Source organism: Lethenteron reissneri, chromosome 10 (assembly GCF_015708825.2).
Source record: "Lethenteron reissneri isolate LAM-NWPU_2019-01 chromosome 10, ASM1570882v1, whole genome shotgun sequence".
Lineage (NCBI taxonomy): Eukaryota > Metazoa > Chordata > Hyperoartia > Petromyzontiformes > Petromyzontidae > Lethenteron > Lethenteron reissneri.
In genome coordinates, this window is record NC_083788.1 from 11,939,521 (window position 1) to 11,962,947 (window position 23,427).

A 23,427-nucleotide genomic window follows, 5' to 3' on the forward strand; every position below is an offset into this window, starting at 1 on the left:
GATGAATCCCTGCAGTCACGAAAGCTTTAAATCGAAACGTATACTCTTTGTTTTTTTCGGTAAAGTCACGTAGGTAAAACAATCAATAAAATAAAATAAATGAAAACGACTAAATTAAATCACGACGTTTCGGAGGCAACACAAGCTTCCTACACTTATTTTGCTGTGCCCTTTTTTACACCTGATAAAGGAAGCTTGTGTTGCCTCCGAAACGTCGTGATTTAATTTAGTTGTTTTCATTTATTTTATGTTATTGATTGTTTTACCGCCGTGACTTTACCGAAAAAGAACAAAGAGAATGAATCCTTGCAGTCACGAAATATTCAAATCTCCCAAACGTATCTTGGCCATCCCTGCTCAATGCTGACGACTGGAAATGGTCGCTTCAATGTGGCATCAATTGCAGAGATGCCCTTGATGGCATTGGGCTGCTTTGAGTGTGGTGGTGTGGGATGTAGAATTTCGGGTGAGAGCAGCTTCCGGGTTATGAAATGTCAGACGATCCATCGGTCAAAATGTTTAGAAACATGCGTTTAGATTATTTTGATGCTTTTTCATTTCCTCCGCACGATGAGCCACTTCGTTGAGATATAAATTGCAGCCAGGTGGCTTCTGAAAAAGAAGGTAATAGCTAAGTGGGCTTTACCTGGTAGGATACAAATATTGATTTAAAGCTTTCGTGACTGCAGGGATTCATATTCTTGCTTCTTTCGGTAAAGTCACGTAGAAGGGAAACGATAAAATAATAAGAATATAAAGCAATAAAATTATCACGACGTTTCGACTGCAACACAAGCAATCATCATCAGGCGTGAAAACACAGCAAGAAAATTTGAAAATTATTTATTGTTTTATATTTTTATTATTTTATTGTTTCCCTTCTACGTGACTTTACCGAAAGAACCAAGAATAGGATACAAATCATTTCGTTTATATGTATTTTTTTAAAGTTATTTATATACCTTTCTTATACTTTGGACTCTTATCGTGTGCTTTGGTACTGTGTGGAAACGTTCTGACCCGCCCCTTACTTGACATCTGTTGGATTCCTCCAGTATAAATAAATATTGTGTTTCTGAGATACGAAAATAGACACGCACAACTCTCCGAACGTGAACACATTTCGTCTTGAAATGTTCCTGATGTATTAAACATCCGAGCTTAGACTCTACGTTAAAAAAAATGTTGCGGAGAAATAATTACGTGTGTTTATATTTTGGGATAAGTCAACTCGATTGCGCCCCCACCCCCAACCTTTCTCGGTCGCGTGCACCAATCAGACCCCCCACGGCAGTGTCGGCTTTGGGAATCTTGGCAGCATTGCAAAGTTGTTCGAGGAAGAAGTACATGTGACTCAGTCCCGAGGTTAACCTGACCCAGAGGGGCAACCGTGGAGGAGGGAGGAGGAGGAGGGTGTGTACTTGGGGTGCGTGCGAAGCATCGGTGCGTATGCGTGTACCCTCTCAGTTTAAGTGAGGGCAACCGCGTCGGGTAACGCGTTCTTGGGGTGGTTGGCGCGCCCCATGCATCGGTGTGCGGTGTGGGTGTGTAACGTCGCTTGTCTACGGGTCGGTGTGCGCGTGCGAGAGTGCAAGCGTGCGAGCGTGGGTGTGCGTGCGTGCGCGTGCGTGGGTGTGCGTGTGTGGGCGTGCGTGCGTGGGTGTGCGTGCGCGTGCCCTTTGCACGTTGCGAGCGTTGGTGTTGCTGCTGCTGCTGCTGAAGTTGACGATCGGTGGTGGCGATGAGTTGAGTGTCTTTCACACGATCCCGTACTGCGCCAGTTCGTGTAGTTCCAAGTGGCTGAAGGCCTCCCAGGGGCAGATGACGGTGATGTCTGCAGGGGTTAGGGTTTGGGAACGCGGTGGTTAATACGTAAAATTGATTTTAAAAGAATAAACACGGTGTCATCATGATGGAGGCAATGTCACGAGGCATTCGCTCCAATGCTTCGTATTTCTGGACATTTCAAGTCGCATCCAGTCTCGGCCTCTTATATTTACCAAGCAATGGATTTGTTTTGTGTAAAAATAAGGAAGTTACTTCTTTCTCTAAGCAAACAAATGTATTCCATGTGTATAATAAAGTAACACACCTGTTCCCAAGCCTTCCATTCCTGGAATCTCATCTCCAAACCTACAAAAAAAACGGAACATGCATTCACGGCAAAGTTTCACATTTGTTTTGTTTTACCGCGTGCATTAACATCCGCACAATTGCAACTAACGCGTAAGACACCAGCTCGGACGTTCATTAAACAAACGTTGAGAACGTTTGGACATGTGCGGAATTTTTTGCAGGCATGCAATGTATCTCTCATCCGGACGAAGCGCCGACCGCGCCGTCAACTATACTGGTCGCCACTCAGCGGGGCGAGCCTCCTAACCAGCTCGTCCATTGAGAGGGCCGACTGCTGCCACCAGCAGTCGGCCCTCTGAGTGAGTCTAAAGCAACGGAGACGCAGGCTCGCAATGGTTTAGTTGAAATGTACTCGATTTATAAAACCTATACTGTAACATTGGCCTTCCTCCTCGCCGATGTAACGTCTGTTAGTGCACCGGCTGTCTTGTCGTGGACATGTTACTGACCGATCAGCCTCGGTGGTGCCAGAACTGAACTATCGGTGTTGTGCCAAGACGCGAATTCATTTTCCTTCAGAACTTTCTGATTGAGCAGTGCACCACCTTGCGTCAGAGAATCACCCCTCACAAGATGCTACAGAACCTGCTTGTTGAAGGCCTTTCTGTATTTTTCCATTGTGTTCGAAATAGGAACCCACTTTTTTTTTAAACGCTGGAATGAGTTTCATTTTCATTCAATGAAGATGTTTAATTCTTGATCTAAGCCGAGTTAATTTGAAAACTAAATTTCATATGGTGGGTTATTTGTGGATATCTCGTGTATTGTGACCCCCATTAAATTTTCTAATACGTATTTTTTTTTCCAAAGTAAGGTTAATTTAAAACAGAAGTGAATATGCAAAAAGAAAACAAATGTTGGGGGTAAATTAATTGGGGGTCACAAGACATCTGGACCAGCCTTTACAATCAACTCGCTGAGCTTGGGAATCCGGTTTAATCGCCGGTGGCTGTAGCTGGATTCGATCATGGAATATATCTTCGGTCCCAGCTTAGAGCTCCAACAAGGCACGATATCCCTCCCCCTTTGAGCCACCCATCCACCTCCCTGTGACCTATTACCATGGCCACTAAAACTGTCACCACTCGTGATGAGTTTGTATTTTTTTTAATCTCGGATATAACATTTTCTAAATGTTAAGGTCAATTCGCGAATAGTTTTCTGAATTTAAGATCATTTAAATCAGAGCCTTTCGAGATTATTTCACACTTCTCGAGCTTGCTCGGTCATCTGCTGGCACAGCTGTTCGCCCCAACGCGGCGTGCGTGTCCGAGGGAGTTGAGAGGGCCGAGGATGGGGGCTGACGGCTGTCTGCTGCTGCTGCTGCAGAGTGGGAGGTGGGCGGTGGTGGTGGCGGCTGGATCGGACACTGAACGGCACGGATGAGAGTCCGTCTGACCGAGCTTGCGAGCACTGACGTTCTTTTCCTATGGAATTCCGAAAAAAACCGCGTCACGCCTGGGACTTTGCCTAGCAAAGGGGACGTCACCTGACGCCACGTGACACTACATTTAGCAGGGGAGGGGTGGAAGTGACACCACCTTAAAAGTGGCGTAATTTCCCGTGGCGTCATACTTTCGGATCCATCTGAAACAGAACGTGCTTTGGCATTTTTAAATCCTTTATATTAAGTTCGCTAGCTTGCTTAGGACCGTGCAAATCTTTCGGTCGTTTTTTAACCCACTTCCCGTGATCCAATCGAGCTGACATTTTCCACACAGACTCGTTGTGCGTGACAATTAATGTTCGTGAAATTTTTTTTCCAAAATTTTACACTTTTTAGGACAAAAATATTATATTTAATTACCAATTGCTTAATGGTGCAATGCAATCATCTGACCCATAGGTGGCAGCCATCTCAAGCCAGATGACGAGAGGACTCGAGCCGCCACGCATATAAAGGATTTATAGTGAAAAACTTTGTTTTTACGGGTTATACTTATTGAAATGTCCCATATCTGGGCCAAAACTGAGCCGTACTTTTATCATGTGTTTTCCTCTCCCAGGTTAACCCCGAGAAGCAACCTCCCTCCCACGTACCCTTTGACGCCAGGTTTTGGCGGCTTGCTCTTAAACTGTCGCGACGCTCGCTGCTTGAACTTGGGCGGGCCTTTCTTGGGGGTGGTGGGGCCCGTGTGGGTGGTCGGAGGGGCGAGTGTGCTCGAGGTGTTCGCACTCATCCTTGCCTTCGTCCGACTCTGACCTCGGCAAATCAATGCTGCAGCGAACAAACCAAAAAAAGGAAGGAAAAAAAAACGTGCGCGCACGCGTGATGTCTGTCAAGTTTTCCAACACGCTGTTTTTTTTTTGTCCTCGGAACTTTTTAATTGGCGATGATGAAACGTTACGTTTCGAGCCGCGTGATGACATGAGGTCTGTACACGTGCACACACATTTTGTCAACCCACTGCTGGATGTGGGCATTACCACACCGTGAAACTTACGTGACCATACGTCACCATGCAGGTCGGCGTAGGTTAGTTCGGCCGTTAGGGGAGCGCAACAGCACAGAACTGTAGATTTTTTTTTGTTGCACTGCCCTCTGCTGACTACCACCGTGGTAGCAGACAGCGGCCGTCTCTGGGCAACGTGGCATGAATTTTGGTGACCCGTTGAAGCACCAGCCAGGCTCAAGCCAGAGGTCGCAACCGGGTACCCGATACCCGTACCCTACCCGATACCCGGCTACCCGTACCCGTTTGCGACCCTGGTGCGGCCGGGTACGGGTAGGCCGTGAGTCACTGGTGAGTAACCTTTTGTCACTCATTTCCCAACGTCTTGTCTCTTCTCACAATTCAAGTTCCTAGAATCAACCCACCCGCGCCTGCAACATGGCTTCATCCCAGAGGTCGCAATCAGGTACCCGATACCCGTACCCTACCCGTACCCGGCCGGGTATGGGTAGCCGGGTATCGGGTAGGGTACGGGTACCCATTTGCGACCCTGGTGCGGCCGGGTACGGGTAAGGAATCAAAACCCGTTTGCGACCTCTGGCTCAAGTCGGAGCTTCCGAGGTATGAAAATGAGACACGTTCTGGCTGATTTGGTCATAGGCGGTGTATTTATACACGTGCGGTGTATAATAATTAAGGTGACTGTGTGCGTGGGAGAGAGTGTGGATGGATATTTTGGGTAATTATGTTATTGATGTGGGTGTTCCCCATTCGTTACAGTGAACGCCCACGTAACTCACATTTGAAAGTGGCCACTCAAGTTTTCAAATAACACCTTTAATACATCATCAGGCGAGTGTCAAAAGGTCGCCACGGCCAATGTCGTCGATGCCACCTAATAGACCACAGAATACTTCCTACCACCACTTAAGAGTCCCCTCAATTGCTGTATACTATGTGCATACGACAAACGTTACCACCACCTGTATTTTAAATAAAAAATACGTCGTGTTCCAGAAGGCATAGTTTAATCGAGTTGGCAATACTCATCTTCGGGAAGATGGTTCCTTCGTAGCAGTACTAAAACTAAACTATTAACGTTTAATTTTACCAGGTGAAGCCCACTGAGCTATCTAGCTTTTTTTCATAAGTGACCTGGTCACACAAATTATAGCGTGGAAATTTATAGCAGCCAAATTCTTGAAACGCGTGATGTTGATTCTAAATGTGGAGAGGAAAAACTGGAGGACCTGAAGAAAAATCCACGCGACCACGGGGAGAACATGCAAACTCCAAACATGCAGGCGTCTGGGTCGATATCGAACACCAGGTGAGGTAGTTGATATCTCACCACCGTGGCGAGATGTTAACTATGTGACCACACAGAGGACAGGAGACACCATCACCCATTCAGAATCTTATTCAAGACTAAGACACCTTTCTCCATTATAAAGCAGCCCGTTCATCAATTCAAAATATTCTGGAAGACGGCTCTGCATATTACCATATTCTCCCCCATGAGAAAGCGCACTCTTTATTTGGTTTAATGACCCTACAAGTTTGAGGCGCAGGAGAATACGGTTTCAAGCCACAATCACTTGATCAGAGATTAGAGATCACGGAATTATGGGTTGTCGGCTGAGCATAAGTTTCGGTAACCGTTAGTTCTTGGATGGTTGAGTATCTCACGATCTAGAAGGTAGTGTGCTCTAGTGCGTCTTTATTTACAATGTAACTTCAGTTCCTCTGAAAGCTATGGCGAGCTTGTAAAAAATAACTGGCATCACTAAAGTCGGTATATCTGGGTGGATTCTCATGCACTACCAATGACAAAAAACACATTCCTGCGGAAGGAGCTGGTAGGAACGTTGAGTTGCTCAATGGCCAGGGTCAACGGCGGCGTGGTGTATTCCGCAAATATGCCCGACTATAAGGGCACCACGGGGTGACCAGCCCCTCCCCACCCAGCCCCACCCCACCCCCCCACCCAGTCCCACCCTCCCCACCCAGCCCCTCCCCACCCTCCCACCCAGTCCCTCCCCACCCTCCCCACCCAGCCCCTCCCCACCCTCCCCACCCAGCCCCTCCCCACCCTCCCCTCCCCACCCAGCCGCACCCTCCCCACCCAGCTTCTCCCCACTTTCCCCACCCAGCCCCTCCCTCCCCACCCAGCCCCTCCCTGCACGACGGACGGACACAATAATCCCCTGTGGACTGGTGTAACCAGGAGGTTCCTACCAGTATAATACCAAATTCTCTGGATTATTAGACGCTCTAGAAAGGTAAAACGAACCCCAAAAATATGCGCGGTGTCAATGATACAAATACGGTCACACACAACACCCCCGCACTCTTGCTTTACATTATAGGGGCAAAAGTGCGTCCAATGATCCAGAGAATACGGTAATACAATACATTGTGGGCCACAAACTCTTTCCTCGTTTTCTCAAATTTAGCTTCGTGTTTAGAAGTTGCGCCAAGGCAACTTGCCACTAATACGATATTTTCCCGGTGTAAATCTAAATTTACAAAAATAAATAACGCACAAACGGGGAATATGTGCGCTTGAAGCAATCGTGCCTTCTAACGTGGCAATTTGCCGTAAATTAAGCGCTTGCTCTTCTCGATGTCGTTCCGGTACTTTGCTTATTTGAAATGCTTCACCACCGCGGGGCTTAACAAGCTGCGCAATCGTCGACTCTGTTGTGTTGGCTAAAAGACGCAATTACTTCACCCGGCTTTGCGACGCATCTCGCTAATTTAATTTAAAGCCACGAAAGAGCAGAGATTACAGCAGCGCCTGGCACAACACGCGCGCCACTTAATCTTTTCACGTAAATGGAATTTTAAGGTCAGCCGGATTTTTGCCCTAAATTTGGCAAGAAAATCGGCCGAACAAATCCATTAATGTAATGAGTTGCTCAGCGCCGCGCAACGGGTGACAGATCTTAAGCTCCGACCTCGCGCGATTAATCAAACGTCTCTTTTAATGAAAGCACACAATGTTTTTTTTCATCTACTGTTGTAACAACAAACATTTTTTTTACTATTGTAAACAACAACAAATCCCAGATTTTTAAATCATCTGTGCACATGAACATGGCCGTGGCAGTAAACTTTTCCGTAACACGTCCCAGTGATCTTTCACTCGACCGGTTTTTTTGTTATGCCCGTTTATCAGCTCCGCCGGTCAATGCGTTTTGTCCATCTTTTTTTTTCTTCCCTTGAACAAACCGAAGAGGGGAGGTGGGAGGAGTCGTTCGTGTCACGTTACGTGTCCTGCTGCTACTGCTGCTGCTGCTGCAACCGAGTAAGACAGCCGGCCATATGGCCGCTGTGATCAGAATATGCATGATACTTGCTTTAAATTTTTTGCATCTGGCCTTTCGATGTAAATAAGCACTTGATGAGTTTCTCCACCAGCCCAACAACAAATCGCTTTCCAGATGCGCCAGCCAACGCACACCACACGTGGCCGTGGAGCATGACTGAAGCTCGTTCCATCGTGGGAAATCCGCCTCTACATTCCCCCCCCCCCCACTCCCTCAACAATATGAATCTGGGGGGAAAACATCACCACACAGGTTCGAACGAGCAGGATGCCCTGGTAAACCCTTCTGCCTGCCCTGCACCTCGGCAGGCACTGATTACATATAATAAATTATCTGTCGAGATACATCCTATCGTGCTCGATTGGCTCCCGTTAAAGTCACATTACGTACGTTAACATACCGCGCGCAGATTAAAGGAATCACGAACGATCGACGGCTTTATATGGGAGGGGGGGGGAATATTTTTTTGGACCTCTTGATGAGACTGGCTTCAATCTCCCCCCCCCCCACCTCCCTCGTGTAGCCTTAGACAACGATGTTCGTCTTGTCCTGGCTGACATCCCTCGCGCAACTCATATTCGGTTTGGTTCTTGTTTCTTCCCCTCCCGTGTGACTTGTGTCCAATCTTTTCCCCTCTGTATGTTTCTCGTGGTGAAAGAAAATAAAAATTGTGAAGCAAAACTCCAGGACATTTCCGTTGGCTAAAGATGGCTCTGGCCAAACCGAGTACACGATTGAAAACTTACTATCAATATTGAAAACTCGCTTGTTTAAAAGTGCTTTTTAGTGTGTGTTAGTTTGTTGTCCTTCCCCTCCACCCCGCACCTTCGATTAGCGCGGTTGGCTACGTGCGGTGCAAAAGAAGTTCAACGTGCATGCACGCATACATTTCAACACGAACACTGAAATTGGATTCCCCTGTGATCCCTCGCCATCCGGCAAACTTAAAAGTGCTACTGGACGACTTGAAAGAACGCATCCAGTAGCCATGAAACCGGCTGGAGGTAAAAACGGAGCGGGTGAGGGAGGCAGTGGGAGTCAAAGACACTGCCAATTGGGGCAGAGGGGTCGATAGAAAAGCAACCTTGGCTCGGACAGTAACATAAACGTTTGACAAAAAAAAAAGAAGAACGCACCGGCTCTTCCGTGTCCCGACTGACAGCGGTACACTGGGCTGAACGCTGCTGTCAGTTGATGAGATCCTGAGTCCTAAACCCACTCAAGTCGTCTCTCTGATTTTGTTAATGCCCGTAGAGATTAAGGAGAGAGAGGTTGGGGGGGGGAGGTTTGTCTCACGGATGCCCTTGGTCATGCTACGGCTTGCCAGGTGTGACGGCTTGCCAGAGCGCAGTCCTCGGTCTAACGGAGCAAGCTGGGGGTGATTGGGGGCTTGGGCTCTGTCTCATTTGCCCTCCCCACCCCCTCGAGATATTTTAGTTCACCGACATGCAACTGAAACAGGCAGAGAAAATAAAAAATAATGTAAACGCACGAGAAATGAGTTTCAGATTTTAAATATTTTGCACACGTCCTGGTCTCCTATAACGCGAATTGGATATAACGCGATGAATGTATTTAGGGAACACGTATTTTTATAACGCGGATGCGAATTGTATGTAACGCGATTGAGCGAATAGAACTGCGTTGTGCGAGTTGGAATAAGCGGTTTGTACGGCTGCCTCGGCGTAGAATCATCCATACCTATCAACCCACACGGTTTACCCCGTATTGTTGTACAGGGAAACTTAGTTTTCAGGTCCATACTGCGTACAGCCGTTTCAATGCGGGCAAAAATAAATTGTCTATTTATTTGTGTTTCTCCCTTGTGATGGGGCTTTGTCAGTTGAACGTTGAGATTTTATAAGGGCACGGGTGACCAATAAGGTCTGAATTGGTCTGTAATAAAGGTAGGCACTGATAAGGGGTTGACAGGTATGCATCATCACAAAAGGCGTTGGGATGCTGCTGGATGCTTGTAGATGCTACCCACCACGCGTCTGAGATCTTTGTTCAGCCTCCGTACGCATCTCACGCGTTATCGCGGACTGTGCTTATTCATTATAACGCAATTTTTACAGAACGTGGTGTCCTTGAGTAACGCAAATTACCGCATTATAGGGAGAACAAACTGCAACTCGACATTTTTTGTGGATAATTTTGGATTTTTCTTTCATCAATTACGCTTCGTAATAAATTTAAGGAGTCTTCGTGCCTGCAGAAGTGATGTCACTCGATGCCACGTGGGACCACTTCAATACAGGCATGTTTGTATTACTTTAGTATAAATACATGTTAATTTAGATTCATATGTTGTTGTTTTCTGACTATACGTGAACGAAAAGACACAAATTCGCCCATATTTTCATTGAAAAAGGGTAAATTTCAAAATATCACTGTCCTGGTCACAAAAGCAAAGTTTGTGGGGTATAACAGCCAATTTCTGTACTTTTGAGGCACGAGCATGAGGAAATAACACTTACTACCCAGGAACAAAATATTTATGCATTACACAGTGTTATCAGAGCGTGCGTGTTTTCATGTTTTGCCACAAGTACGTGTGGTTAATGGAGACTCGATGCCTTGTAAAAGGTTTATATTTGGCGTTTGAACATCTGAACACCCCCTGTTTTATTTCCAGAAAGGATAAAACCTATTATTATTATTCCTCATTATTTCTTTAATACTGGCAAAAAAGGGCCCCAAAGATACGTACATACAACGGGAGCCGAGACGGCTCATACGCTCGGGTGTGTGTGCATCCTGGGTCTTAATCACCCATGGGTTTCTCACACGCAGTGAGTTTATGACTGGGAAAGAACGCCCCATGCTCGATAAATTATACGAAAAAAAAGAGCTGTAGTTTTATATGCAAAGTGTAAGCACGAGTCGAGAACACGTTTCTATGCAATGTAAAGTAATATACAAGCCATAATTTCCACACTCTTCTCACAATACTCCCACGCTCGCAGTGCTAAAAGTACAGCCTGTTCCATTATAACACGGTCGTTGCTTGCCTGAAGAACACCGCGTTATGTACAATTCGCGTTATAATATAGAGATAATATCGGGTAGAGCACCCGTCCGCGATGACACGTGAGATGCTGAACAGAAACTGAGGCGCCGTGAGTAGCATCTAGAAGTATCCAGCAGCATCCCGCCTCGTGTGATGCCTTGCCGCGGCTTAGTGGAAACCCGCTTAGTTCCAACTCGCGCGGTGACGTAGTTCTGTTCACTGAATCGCGTTATATCCAATTGGCATCCGCGTTATATAATAAATGTGTTCCCTAATACATTCGTCGCGTTATATCCAATTCGCGTCGTGAAAACACGCGACATTATAGGGGAACAGACTGTACTCTGCTTTTCATATAATTAAATGTCAAAATAAAATGTATTGGAGTATTTTTTTATAGCCTGTACTCTATAGATAGGATATCAATTGTACTCTGGTGAAAGAATTACATTGCTAGCAGCACAAGTTGAAAAGTTAGAGCGATTTTAAATTTACCACGTCAGTCACCTAGTTCTGTTACTCCAGTTTCTTTGGTGTCGCCAAGTCTGAAACGTCTTCCAAACTTCTTCCGCTGTTTCAAATCAACGCAATGTGCATTTGCCGCACGGAAAAGCGTGTTGTAGCAAGTTACCCAATTTAGTTTCGGAGGTGTGACGTCTTCTGCGGATTGTTCTTTGGCCAAAATGCAGAACTACGAATTTCCGAATCCAACTGGATTCTTTAACTCGTGCGCTGATGCTGATATCGCGGCGGGGAGGGGCGAGATAAAACTAAAATAAATTATGCTCACGATAGATGCATCTGATCGAGTGCACGCGAGAATCAATAATGATGCGCAGATGTTACATTTAGACCATTGGGGACAAAACCATTGTAACAAATGAGAGAGCGTGCACGAGAGCGAGAATACGAATGAGATAGTAGATATGGAGCGCAACCATCTCTATTCTTGGCAATCTAATCGCGACGCCAAATTCATGGTAAATTCGCCAGATCGCCGGAGAGGCGGTAAAGCCTTAGGCGCCTTCTTTGCCCGCACTCTATTAAGGCTGTGTGCGTGGGACATTTGAGAACTCGAATTGGCCAGATATACCAAGGCTGGAAACAGACTAAATAAGTTCAGGAAGAAACAATGAAAAAAAATCTGTTTCTTATCTTAGTTATAGCCCCAGAAACACAAAAAACATTGACTCCTCTTACGTTCTAAATTTATATTTGCTTTGATGATGCTTCAGTTAAAGGAACGCTGTTGTCCGGCTCAACGTCAGCGGCGAGTTTTATATTGAACGTCAGGCCCCATCCTCCTCACTAAACAGCGTTGCCCAGCGCGGTGATGAATGGTTAAAGAGCCTCCAGTGACCGAGAGTGTGGGGAAGGAAACCTTCCTGCAACAGCGGAATTACAAAGTGCTGTATACATTCTTGATTTGAAGCTTTCGTGACTGCAGGCATCCGTACTCTTTTGTTCTTTCGGTAAAGTCACGTAGGTAGAAATAAAATAAAACAAATCACGATCGCAACACAAGCAATCCTCATCAAGAGTATGCTGTACACTATTAACACAATCATTGTACATTATTGTCGATGTATCCCTACACATGGACTTTGCCCTACGGTATTTTATTCTCTGGAATGTGTGCAACGCCATCTCTTTGGCTGTATCGTCTTAGCCAAATTCTATTAAAGTACACGCTCAAAACCCACACATTTAGACACCGGAGCCAAATGCTACTCCAAATACTCATACCAGCTCGCATAGCTCGTCAAGTTAAAACAAACAATCCGTATATATATTTGTTTAATATATAATAACAACGTTACTCTTTGGTTCTTTCGGTAAAGTCACGTAGGTAGAAAAATAAAATAAAACAAAAAATAATACATCACGACGTTTTCGATCGCAACACAAGCGGTCGTCCTCCGGCGGAAAAAAAACCCAGCAGTGGAACTGCTGAACCAGCGAGCCGACAACGTTCCTAACCAAACTCACCTCGCCGATAAATGTTTTGTCGGAACGCGGAGATGCAACGAGGAGGAACGAGCGGCCGATCGCCGTGCGCGCGGGAGCGCCTGCAGTTTGGTCAAATGAACTGCGCGGTTTTAATCTCTGCCTTAAAATACCCTGCGACTCGGATAACGGGGGCCGGCCCCCAGCGTGAAATCTCAACATAAATCCCATTGCTTCCCGGTGCCCCCTATCCCACATGCCCCCCCCCCGTCACCCCCCACCTCACCACCCTCTCACCACCCCATCGAACCCACTCACCACCATGAGGAAAGGGCTGGAGCAATGCACTTTTTTTTCCAAAAGTATTTTACGCACAAAACGATTCCGGTTGACACCCGCACAAACACATTACGGATTACAGTGCAATGGAAACCTGTCTAAACCGCACGTTTCAATGAACTCGACAACCCCTGATATCTTCCTATGCTCCAATACCCCTGGGAGACAACCCCTGGTGTCTTCCTATGCTTCGATACCCTGGGAGCTATGCACTTTTAAAATCCAGTTTGGTAAATTAGTTTAATTAAAAACTGCTTTATTGTGTTTAGTTTGTTGTCTTTTCCCGCGCACCTCCGATTAGCACGGTTGGCTACGTGCGGTGCGAAAGAAATTCAACGTACGGTACATACATGCCACCTCACGCCTCCCACACTTGTACTATGTAACCATAAAGAATCTTGGACAAATCACACGTATTATGTGATTATTTCCAGCCATGCGTTTATTTTCTGAAGTATTTAATTATGCATTTGCAAAGAATCACGTTTGCTGTGGTTTGGGTTTCCCAAGTTTTGGGCGAAGCCTTGGATCAGTTTGGGTTGTTTTCAATCGGGTCATGTGGTTATTGGGTCTTCTTTACTAGGAGAGTGATCGTGTCACCTGGCCCACATTACAGATGGACAGAGATAATTCATAATTGCCTTCAAACTCACTCGTTAGTTGGATATTGGTAAAACAACAGATCATTAAATATCTCACGAAACAATAATACTCTGTGGTAGCATTGTGGTTCGCGACTACTCCACGAATTAAAATCCTAACAAAGACCACGAGCTTCTTGACAGTAAAGGCGATTCAATATGTATCATCATTTTCGTGTTTGTATCTTCTCCCATCTAGCACACGTTTCACTTGTCTACATCATTCGCCACATCTCTCATCCGTGTCTCTCTTCTCACTCGACCTCTCGGACTCCACTCAGATACTCTGGTGACGTGCAATACATTACAAAATAAACTAAAACAATCGTAGCCCTGTGGCGTTTTTTTCAAACGCCATATGTAAGAAGAAGACTACTGCCCCTATCTGCTGTGTGAATTGTTCTCATATCACCATCTCTCTCTCGCATTTCACTATTTCTCTTCTGTGAATTCGCTCGGAGTTTATACATTGAAAAATCTGGGCCCCAATTTATTCCATTTCTATTCATGGCCACCAATGTTCCAGCATCACCACCACCACTGTATGTGATGTGTGTGATCTGCGCCACTTTCTCTGCAGATGCTTGTGGCTTGACATAAGGCGATGAGATTTCACAGATTACAGGATACAGCCTTCTTGACCCGTAGCTTTTTGCTGCCCCACGACCGGCACACGTGCACCACCTCTAATCGCTTATTGACGTATGTGGCCAGGGATTAAAGAGCACATTTCTCGAGAAATAGAAGGCTTGAGCTAAAGCCAGGGGGTCTAAACTTCTCGCGATTATAGTCACAACTATAAGTAAGCAGTGAAGGGGTTTCAAACTACAAAATGTAATGGTTCTGCCCAACGTCGATTCTGAGAATTGTTCCTCGATTTAGCGGTGAGCTATGTTGAAGCGATAATTGGCGCGTTAAGCGTTTGCGATTGAGACCGTTATATACAGTATATATGTTTTGGCTGTGTTGCGTAGTGGAGCGCCTCATGGTTGCTGCCTTCGGGCAAGTGAAAATTGTGCGCGTTACAAATGAACATTATTATTAAGCACACAAACTTGGTCAGATCTTCACGTAGCCTAGCCCAAAATAAATCTATCGTGAATCGTAATAATATTGCCTGCGAAAAATCTGCGTGTGCGCAAAAATAATAGTCACGACACAAAGTGTGTAGTCATGATTTCTAGGAAACTCAGGAGATTTGTTTTAAGGCAGGAGTGGGGAACCTTTTTTTCTGCCAAGGCCCATTTGGATATTTATAACATCATTCGCGAGCCATACAAAATTATCAACTTAAAAATTAGCCCGTTATATTTGGTCAAATATTTAATTCACTCACCCCTAGTGTGACGGCTGGGACTGCTTCTCTTTGGCGAGGCGTGTGTGATGTTAGCTGGTATTGATGATGTTGTTGCTACTCGCAACTGCTTTTCCAGGTTTGCTCCTAGATTTATTGAATTTCGAATCCCGCTTGCGGTTGCCTTGGCAGGGCCAGACCAATCGTGTTTTGCGGGCCTTATACGGCCCGCGGGCCAGACGTTCCCCACGCCTGTTTTAAGGCAATCGTAAATCTTTACGACTGTGTATGTCAAGGAGCAGTGGTTATCGCACTGCGCTATGAACCCTGCAACCGGAGTTCCATTCACTGCCACAGCTGGCATGAGCAGTGAGTGCTACCTGAACCTGTCCAAGAGCCACCCTGACGCGCACTGGTGAAGTATGGTCAAACAAGCCCCACGGCTGACATGGTGTTTGGAGAACCCCATGCAGAAGTGGATAAACTGGCTGAATATGTAATGATTATTATAAAGTTCTTCACTAACCCCCCCTTGGAATTATCCAAGACAAGTGAGCCAATGTTACGATTTAAATGTTTGTCGGATAGATAAATGTAAAAAAACGTGTATCAGAATACATTCCGCCGAAATCCACACGGACTTTTTTTAGCAACATATTTGCTGGGAGGAATGAATGGGTGGCATTGCCATACCTCTGTTTACAGGTTTGAGGCGTGCGGCATTGTGGGGTGGGGGGGGGTAGGATTCTAGCCAAAGTGCCGGCGTAATCACCTGCCCCACAGTCAGGACCCACCAATTGAAGCCTTCAATCCATCTGGCGCACACACACACACCGTGTCTCCCTCCCAACCTTTACAAAGTTCACACTGGGTCCACGATGGGTTTGTCCTTCAGATATTGCTGCCACAGACGAGCTGCTGGCATCGTGGGCACGTGCGTTTCAATTGCCTTTAGACAGTCAGTCAATTTGAAAAGTGCTGACCGGCCTCTCTTCCTTTCTCAACGGAGATCCGTCTCGGCGGCTTGCGAAAGATGTTCAAAAACCCACACGAGCGGCGTGACGTCTGTGCTCCTCTCGCGTATTCACACGTTCTAAACGAACACGTAAGGCGCTCCAGATCGATGGCAACACGTTTTGAAATACCTGTAGCACGCAGCAAATATGTATTTTACACTGAGCAGGTTTGTGTGCCCATTTGGCTGGTGTGTCATCACAAAGCTCATCAAGAGCCTCCGTAGCCACCTAGTGGCCAGAATCGATAGTGACAGTCCGTGCAAGCAGACTTCGGTTCCGTGCTGACAGCCAAGGGGCCGTCCATAAATGACGTCACGCACCTAGGGGAGTCAGACATTTGTGACGATGTGTGACATGGGGGGGGGGGAGTTTAGAAATGTGACGTCACATCAAATGCGCAACTTTAAATAAATATAGACAACACGTTCTACTTAATTAAATATACTTTTTAATCAATGCTTTCTCCTACAACATCAGAGTGCAGCGCCACATTAAATACGCACTACAATGACAATAGTTTAAAGCGATTTGAAGCATGTATTATTGGGGGGGGGGGGGGTGCAGAGCTTTGTGACGTCATATTTGAGGGGAGGTCTGACTTTTTGTGACGCCGTGTGACGAGGTGGGGGGGGGGGTAAAAAATCGTCCAAAATCGCGTGACGTCATTTATGGACGGCCCCCAACCCCAATGACGAACATCTGAACCAGTCTTAGACCCCCCTCCCCACCGAGGAGAACTCAGCATCAAATGCTGGCTGTACCTTGTGCGATGTGTAGACATCGTCACTCGGAAGACAAAGGTGGTCGGGCGTGGTGCTGGCCACCCACTTCCCTCGTGTACCGTGCCGGTCTTCAAATAGGTGCTCGCTAACTGCACCTTGCCCCGAAAGTCCATGGCTATACGGGGCATCTTTGTCTTAATTAAATGTACTGTTGGAACTGATATTAAATAATGCCCTAAGGATGTTTAACCAATGCTTTATTCAGCTATGTTTGTGAAAGGTTGGGTCCTGTTCTCTAACTGAAGCTCTGTGAGGCCTTGTGTTGTGAATGGCGGCCCGAGTAGTAAGATCGAGTTTTCGTTGGTTTACCCCTTTCTGTCAATGTGCTCTCGTTAGAAGAATGGGCAGAACAAAGTTCAAGTTTCACAGCCGTGGGTTCTATTGCTGTCTTTCATTCGCCTCTAAATTGTTTCCAGTCTCTAAAGCATTCCATAAGTGTAATTTGCCTACGTTTAAGCACATGAGTAAAGCAAATGCATGTCACATCAATCCCCGTTTATACTCATGCTCTCTGAATGTAAAGCACTTTCACGAGCTTTTTTGGTGCAGGGATGCCTTTTTAACTGCCGCAATTAAAGGTGAAATGGAACCGGTGACCTGGATTTCATATCCAGTGTACTGTACAGTACTTACCAGTTACTGAAGGCCTTACCTACTTTATTTCCAAGTCCCAATGCGAACATTGCTGCTGCACCAGCGATGTACTGTGCCACCCCCGTCACCAATCTGGACAGCTTATGCTTAAAAACCATGACAATCTATGCGTATGCATTTACTCCCTTAATGAAATATATTATTCAGAATGCAAAGCCTAAAGGCACCATATTAAGTATAGCTTAGGGTGCAGTGAGGGCGTTGACATAAATTAAATTCTGGTTAAAGAATTAAAAATAAATGTGCTTGCAAATCTGAAGTGATATTTAACATACAAACATTAAACACAATGTAAACAAGCATTAGGTCAGGGCCAATTTTATTGACAGGATAGATCAATGACACCACACTATTCTTTTCGAAGACGAATAAAAATGCATAAATACACAAAGCTAGCCAAGATAACGCAACATCAAGAGCCACCCCAGTTTATAAACTAAGTGCCGAAATACACCAAGCGCAGTCACTACTCTAAAGCTAAACATAAAATGGTTATGATGACATTGCCAGTGTTGGAAAAACCGATTATAAGGTGGTATTAAATAGTTGCAACTACATTTAAAAAAACCAGAACGAAAAAAACTGATCATTTTTTGAGGCTACGGGCCATCTGAATTTCAGCCATTAGATCTCTCAGATATTTAATTTCTCGACTCAACGAGTCGGCTTTTTCATTGAGCGTACGGTTACGGTCTTCAAGCTTATCTCGCTCGACCTGCAGAATTTCAAGTTCTTGTTTCTTTTTCTGCCGGTAGCGCGTTGCGGCCGTCTTGTTCTGATCCTTCTTTTTCTGAAACCTGCCCTCGCCCGCAGGCGAATCGCTCGCCTCGGGGGACGACGGGCAGGAATCGGAGACCAACTTAACTTTGGGGAAAGCGTGGCCGCCGCCGCCGCGCTTAGGCATGCCGCTGTATGGCGTGCGCCTGCACTTTTTGGGTGTCGTCTCCGCACGTGGCACGACAACTTCCACTTTGACTTCATCTTTGGAGTCAAAGCTTTCGCCTTCTTCAGCAGAGGTGTGTTCAGGGCTTGCCTCACTCTCTGTCAAGTAGGACATCTCAAAATCAAAATCTGGTGCTGCGGGCTCTTTAATTACAAGTAGAATCTCTTGGGGTACACTTTCACATGGGCTGTCCCCATCAGTGCAGTACTCTGAAGATGGGGACAAAATGGGCGAAATCGGAGGCGTGCAAGGCGCCACCTGATCAGAGCCGAGAGAGCTTGAAGAGCAAGGAGAGCATGGTGACTGCATACAGGCTGAAGACTCGGATGAACCCAGGTTAGCCTCAATATCGAATAGTTCTATCGTGGGCAAATTATCATTTTGAAGAAGGTATGTGTCAAATTGCATTTTAAATAAGCTTTGCCGAGGATCCCCAATGTCAAGAATGGACTCGTGGTGCATATTGTCTAGACCAAACCCAGGCTGCTGGTTCAGGGGCTCTGCTTTTGGATCGGTCAGGCCCAGGTTCTGGTCCAAACAGAGGCCGCCAGAATGGAAGAGACCCGTCTCCTTTGCGAACGACAGATGATCAGTCTCTGCCTCAAGCAAGAAGTCCAAGTCCATCGTCCATTCAGGCTGTCCAAAGTCAACCACTGTGGAGGAAGAGCACAAAAAAAGAGTTTAAATCCCATACAAGCGAAAAATTTGATTGACAACTGATGGAAATACAATCTTACTTGTAGTAGTATGCTCTGTAAAAGTGCTTATTTCATAGGTCTGTGGCTCAGGTGTATTATTTAGAACGCAGGAAAATGTAATCTGCCACATGAATGTAAATATGGAAAACATATCCATATATGGAAAACATATCCAATGCATTTAAGTACAATCACATTTTAACCTGTGTGAAAAACAATTACAGTACTGTAAACGTGTATTCCTAATCAACAAATACGATTTAACACTGCATGGGGCTTCAGTGGCCGTTCGCAAACACCAATGACGTCATTCAAATTTTTTGGCCCGACTCACCCCACCCTGAACAAAAAAAAGAAATAAAGGAATGTGGGTGGCCGATAAAAACGCACGCACCGAGTCCAGACAAGGGATCGTCAGCCATCTCCAAGGGCGACCCACGGTGGCCCTGGAATATCTCCGCGGGCAAAGCTGTTGTGTTCTCCGCCATCATTTCTGTATCTTTTCTCGTGATGAATTTCAGGAGATTTTAGTGACGAAGCATGGAAGATCTTTATGCTGTCTAAAGCAGCAAGCCTGTCGTCGGTGTATGCATCGAGAGACCTGCGATGACAAGGACACACGCATTTCGTTAGGACTGGTCGTAAAAGTGTGGAATAAAACATTATCTGGAGGGGAAAAATTACCAAAACCAAACGTTACACACACGCATTATAAAACACAGTCCATAGGCAACAAATTAAACGACTTTTAAAATATTCGCCAACGTCGCCTTCAATTTCGTATGAGACAAGCCCGCGCACAGAGGCGAATTCTCAGTTTACAAACACGGCAAAGCCACTTGATCCACCAAACACGTGGTCACGGGGATAAGCCAACCAAGAGCAGGCAGACAGCCAATAGCCACCACCACTAACCCCCTACGCGACAGGGCGGCGCCTCAAAGGAGAGAGAGGTGATGGCGAAATGGCGACGGTCCAAATGGCTGCCTTAAAAGAAGCCACGTGTTTCAAAACAACGCAGCTCTTTTAAGATTCGCTGGGTTTTTTTGTGCTAGGAAAACTCTGAATTATTACAATTACATTATCGAGAACCCTCTCTCCACACCACCACCCTATCGAGTTGGCTCACATTTTCATCGACTTGTGTAAGCATGTGGATGGATCGATGCTTTATCCCACGGCGCACTAATGCGTTAAATGTTGAACTTCTTTCGCGCCGTACGGAATCTGGAGTTGCCCGAAACGACTCCGTCGTTGAGCGTTAACGCCTCGGTAGTTTCCCCATTGGGTTGTTACCATGTAGACTGTTAAAACAATCGTGGACTGTTGAATGTGTTCATGGGTGACAGGAATTTATGGAATTTCGAATTTGGCATTAGAAGCTCGAAGTGCGAGTTTGTATCCAAACGTATCAAGTGTTTTGATCCCACATTGGGTGACAATTGAGATTTTGTTACGCGGCCTTTCTAACCAACATTGTAAAGACTAACATCGTTACCGATTGGGACTACACCAGTAACCCTCTATATATAAAAAATAATCGGTAAAACCCGGGTCTCCATTTCAAAGTGTCACACAACCAAACGAAGTTTCGGAGTCTCGCTTTAGAACCGTTTAGATTCCTTCTCCGTCACGAATACGTTCCGATGGTAACCTCAACAACGTTAGGGGGAAGCAGCAGTACACTCGATTATCCTCCTATTTAACCCACTATTCTCACGCGTTTTAGCCGAAGCGACTAAAATGGTTCACCCCACCACCAACCCCCCTTCACGTGAAATGGCTCTCGAGAATTCAACAAGGTAGGTGGTGGTGGCAAGTGGTTATTTGACATTGGATATCGGTGCTAAAGGACACGGTGAGCGAGTGGGTGACACGGGGGAAGAGGAACCCGCTGGGGTCGCCGTCTTCACAACAACAACAGCAACAACAACAACAGCAGCAACAGCAGCGAGCAGGAAGCTCCCCGCCATCTTGACGCAAGCTTCGTTGACGTTCGCACCACCCCCCCTTCTCCTCCTCCACCCCCCACGTCGTGTCTAGACAACGACGTCGCCTCGAGTCGCTACATAAAACAAAGCTTACTAAGCTTTGATTTTAATAACGACGACACTCGCAACACGCCTGTGAACGTTACACATTTGACGCCGAATTTTAACGCCCCCTCACCCCCCCGTCAATGCGGTCGTCGGACTCGACGGACACGTGTACCGCCGTGGCCCACTTAGACGTTTCACAACTTAAAACACCGACAATTCTCACTCTACAACACAATCTTAGCTCGGTCACCGCCACCACCGAATAGCGAAAACGATTTTGGTCGGGATACCGCCATGCGAGACGTTTTAACCATTAACACCCCCCCCCCCCAACTCCCGTCGCATTATAAACGCGAGTTTTTATTATTTTTTTTTAAATCGCATCAACACCGCACGAATAAACACAATCGTGGTGGCAACATTGCGCGGAACTCACGTCATGTTTGCAACTGGTGTGCGAGGTGCACTGCTCCGGCGTCACGGCGCAGCCTTAGATGTTGGCCATCGCGGCGAAATCTGACGGCAAAAGGGGAAAAGGGCGGGAAAGTGACGCGCGCGAGCGCGGGCGTTGCCTTATATAGCAGCCGCCCCCCCCCCACACGCCCCGCCCACCCGAGCCGCAGCACGCACACACACACATGCGTGTCCATCCGCAGCTACGCCCAACAATACAAAAAAAAGTAGTCCCGCGACAAAACGATTGTATTCGATTCGTCTTGTGACAACAATGGTTAATGCTCGCGTTAATTATACACGCGGAGGAGGAGTGTGATTAATTGGCTTTTTGTTTGTTTATCCGAGGTACACGCTGGGTGTTAAAATGTAGGTTAACGCAGCGGCCAACGAGACACGTGACGAGATTATAATTTAAAAAAACGCGAGATTAGTCGCGATTTCCGGCGCTACAAATAAGAATTAATATTTTCTCGGACACGTACAGCCTTCTTGCTTCATGTTCATCACGTTATACTTGATTAGTAGAACTCTCATTTTGCGCAAAATGCCCGACGTTATCATTTTCAAACACTACATTATTGTTCCTTACATAAGTTATTTCTCCCCCTATAATGTTAATATACCAAAAGCTACTAACGAATATAATTGTTGACATCCCTTTGTCAATCCACTCGCTGATGGATGAAGGCTTCCCACACGGGGGGGGGGGTTATTTGACCATATTCTTAGGTTTTTTCGGTAAAGTCACGTAGGTAAAAACATTAAAAAGTAAAATAAAATATTTTATTATAATAAAATAATATTTTATTTTACTTTTTAATGTAAAATAAAATATTTTATTATAATAAAATAATATTTTATTTTACTTTTTAATGTTTTTACCTACGTGACTTTACCGAAAAAACCTAAGAATATGAATCATTGCAGTCACGAAAGCTTCAAATCTAGAATTATTTGACCATACTTCACCACGCTGGTCAATGGGGGTTTGTGAAGAAGACTCATCCCTCAGAATCGATTAAGATATCACTCCCTACTGACGTATTCGTGTAAGAATTAAACTACATTCTCAATTAATTCCCATTGACTCTAACCAGCCAGAGTATATTTTACATTTTTTCGGTAAAGTCACGTAGGTAAAAATAACTAATAAAAATAATAGACTCTGATTAATAACGGTCTTGTTGACTCGATCATTTAGACAAGACTCTCTTACAAACACACATTTAATGTTAACACAAGAAATGTCCCCTTCTGTTTGGAACAACGTTGATAACATGACTGCTGCTGCTTCTGCTGACTCAATGTCGACCACATGCAAAGCTAACTTGATCTCAAAATTCAACCTCCTATCAAAGAAGAAACCAGAGCCACACATCACAAAGCTGGATGTCAACAAGACCGTTATTAATCAGTCTATTATTTTTATTTTTACCTACATGACTTTACCGAAATAACTTAAAGAGTACGAATCCTTGCAGTCACGAAAGCTTCAAATCTAGAATATATTTTACATTAACGACGCATGATGAGGCCGTAATGTTGACAGTGATACAAACATCATCCTTCAATATAATTCTGAGTATGGTTTTTGTTGTTCAAACAAGTTGAATTATAAAACCACCACCACGATCTGTCTCAAAACCAGCGAAAGTTGTTTTTGTTTTTGCATCTTTGTTGCCAAACAAACCCCGCGAGCGTCAACTTAACTCTAAACATTCCCACGCAAACAACACAGCGGCCG

The 23,427-nt window shown here is 45.5% G+C and overlaps 2 protein-coding genes across 2 annotated transcripts; both read right to left on the minus strand.

Moving 5' to 3' along the window:
• Positions 1-273: 273 nt before the first annotated feature.
• Positions 274-12,983, minus strand: LOC133340677 (retinal cone rhodopsin-sensitive cGMP 3',5'-cyclic phosphodiesterase subunit gamma-like). Its single transcript, XM_061549076.1, has 4 exons — positions 12,864-12,983; positions 4,177-4,354; positions 2,093-2,133; positions 274-1,834 (listed from the first exon to the last, which is right to left on the minus strand). The coding sequence occupies exons 2-4, from the start codon at positions 4,314-4,316 to the stop codon at positions 1,758-1,760; spliced, it is 258 nt and encodes an 85-aa protein (XP_061405060.1). The 5' UTR covers positions 4,317-4,354; positions 12,864-12,983; the 3' UTR covers positions 274-1,757.
• Positions 12,984-17,849: 4,866 nt separating this feature from the next.
• LOC133340617 (cyclic AMP-dependent transcription factor ATF-4-like) lies at positions 17,850-21,803 on the minus strand. Its single transcript, XM_061548987.1, has 3 exons — positions 21,664-21,803; positions 19,583-19,789; positions 17,850-19,143 (listed from the first exon to the last, which is right to left on the minus strand). Exons 2-3 carry the CDS (start codon positions 19,677-19,679, stop codon positions 18,134-18,136), a joined length of 1,107 nt encoding a protein of 368 aa, XP_061404971.1. The 5' UTR covers positions 19,680-19,789; positions 21,664-21,803; the 3' UTR covers positions 17,850-18,133.
• Between the last annotated feature and the right edge of the window lie 1,624 nt (positions 21,804-23,427).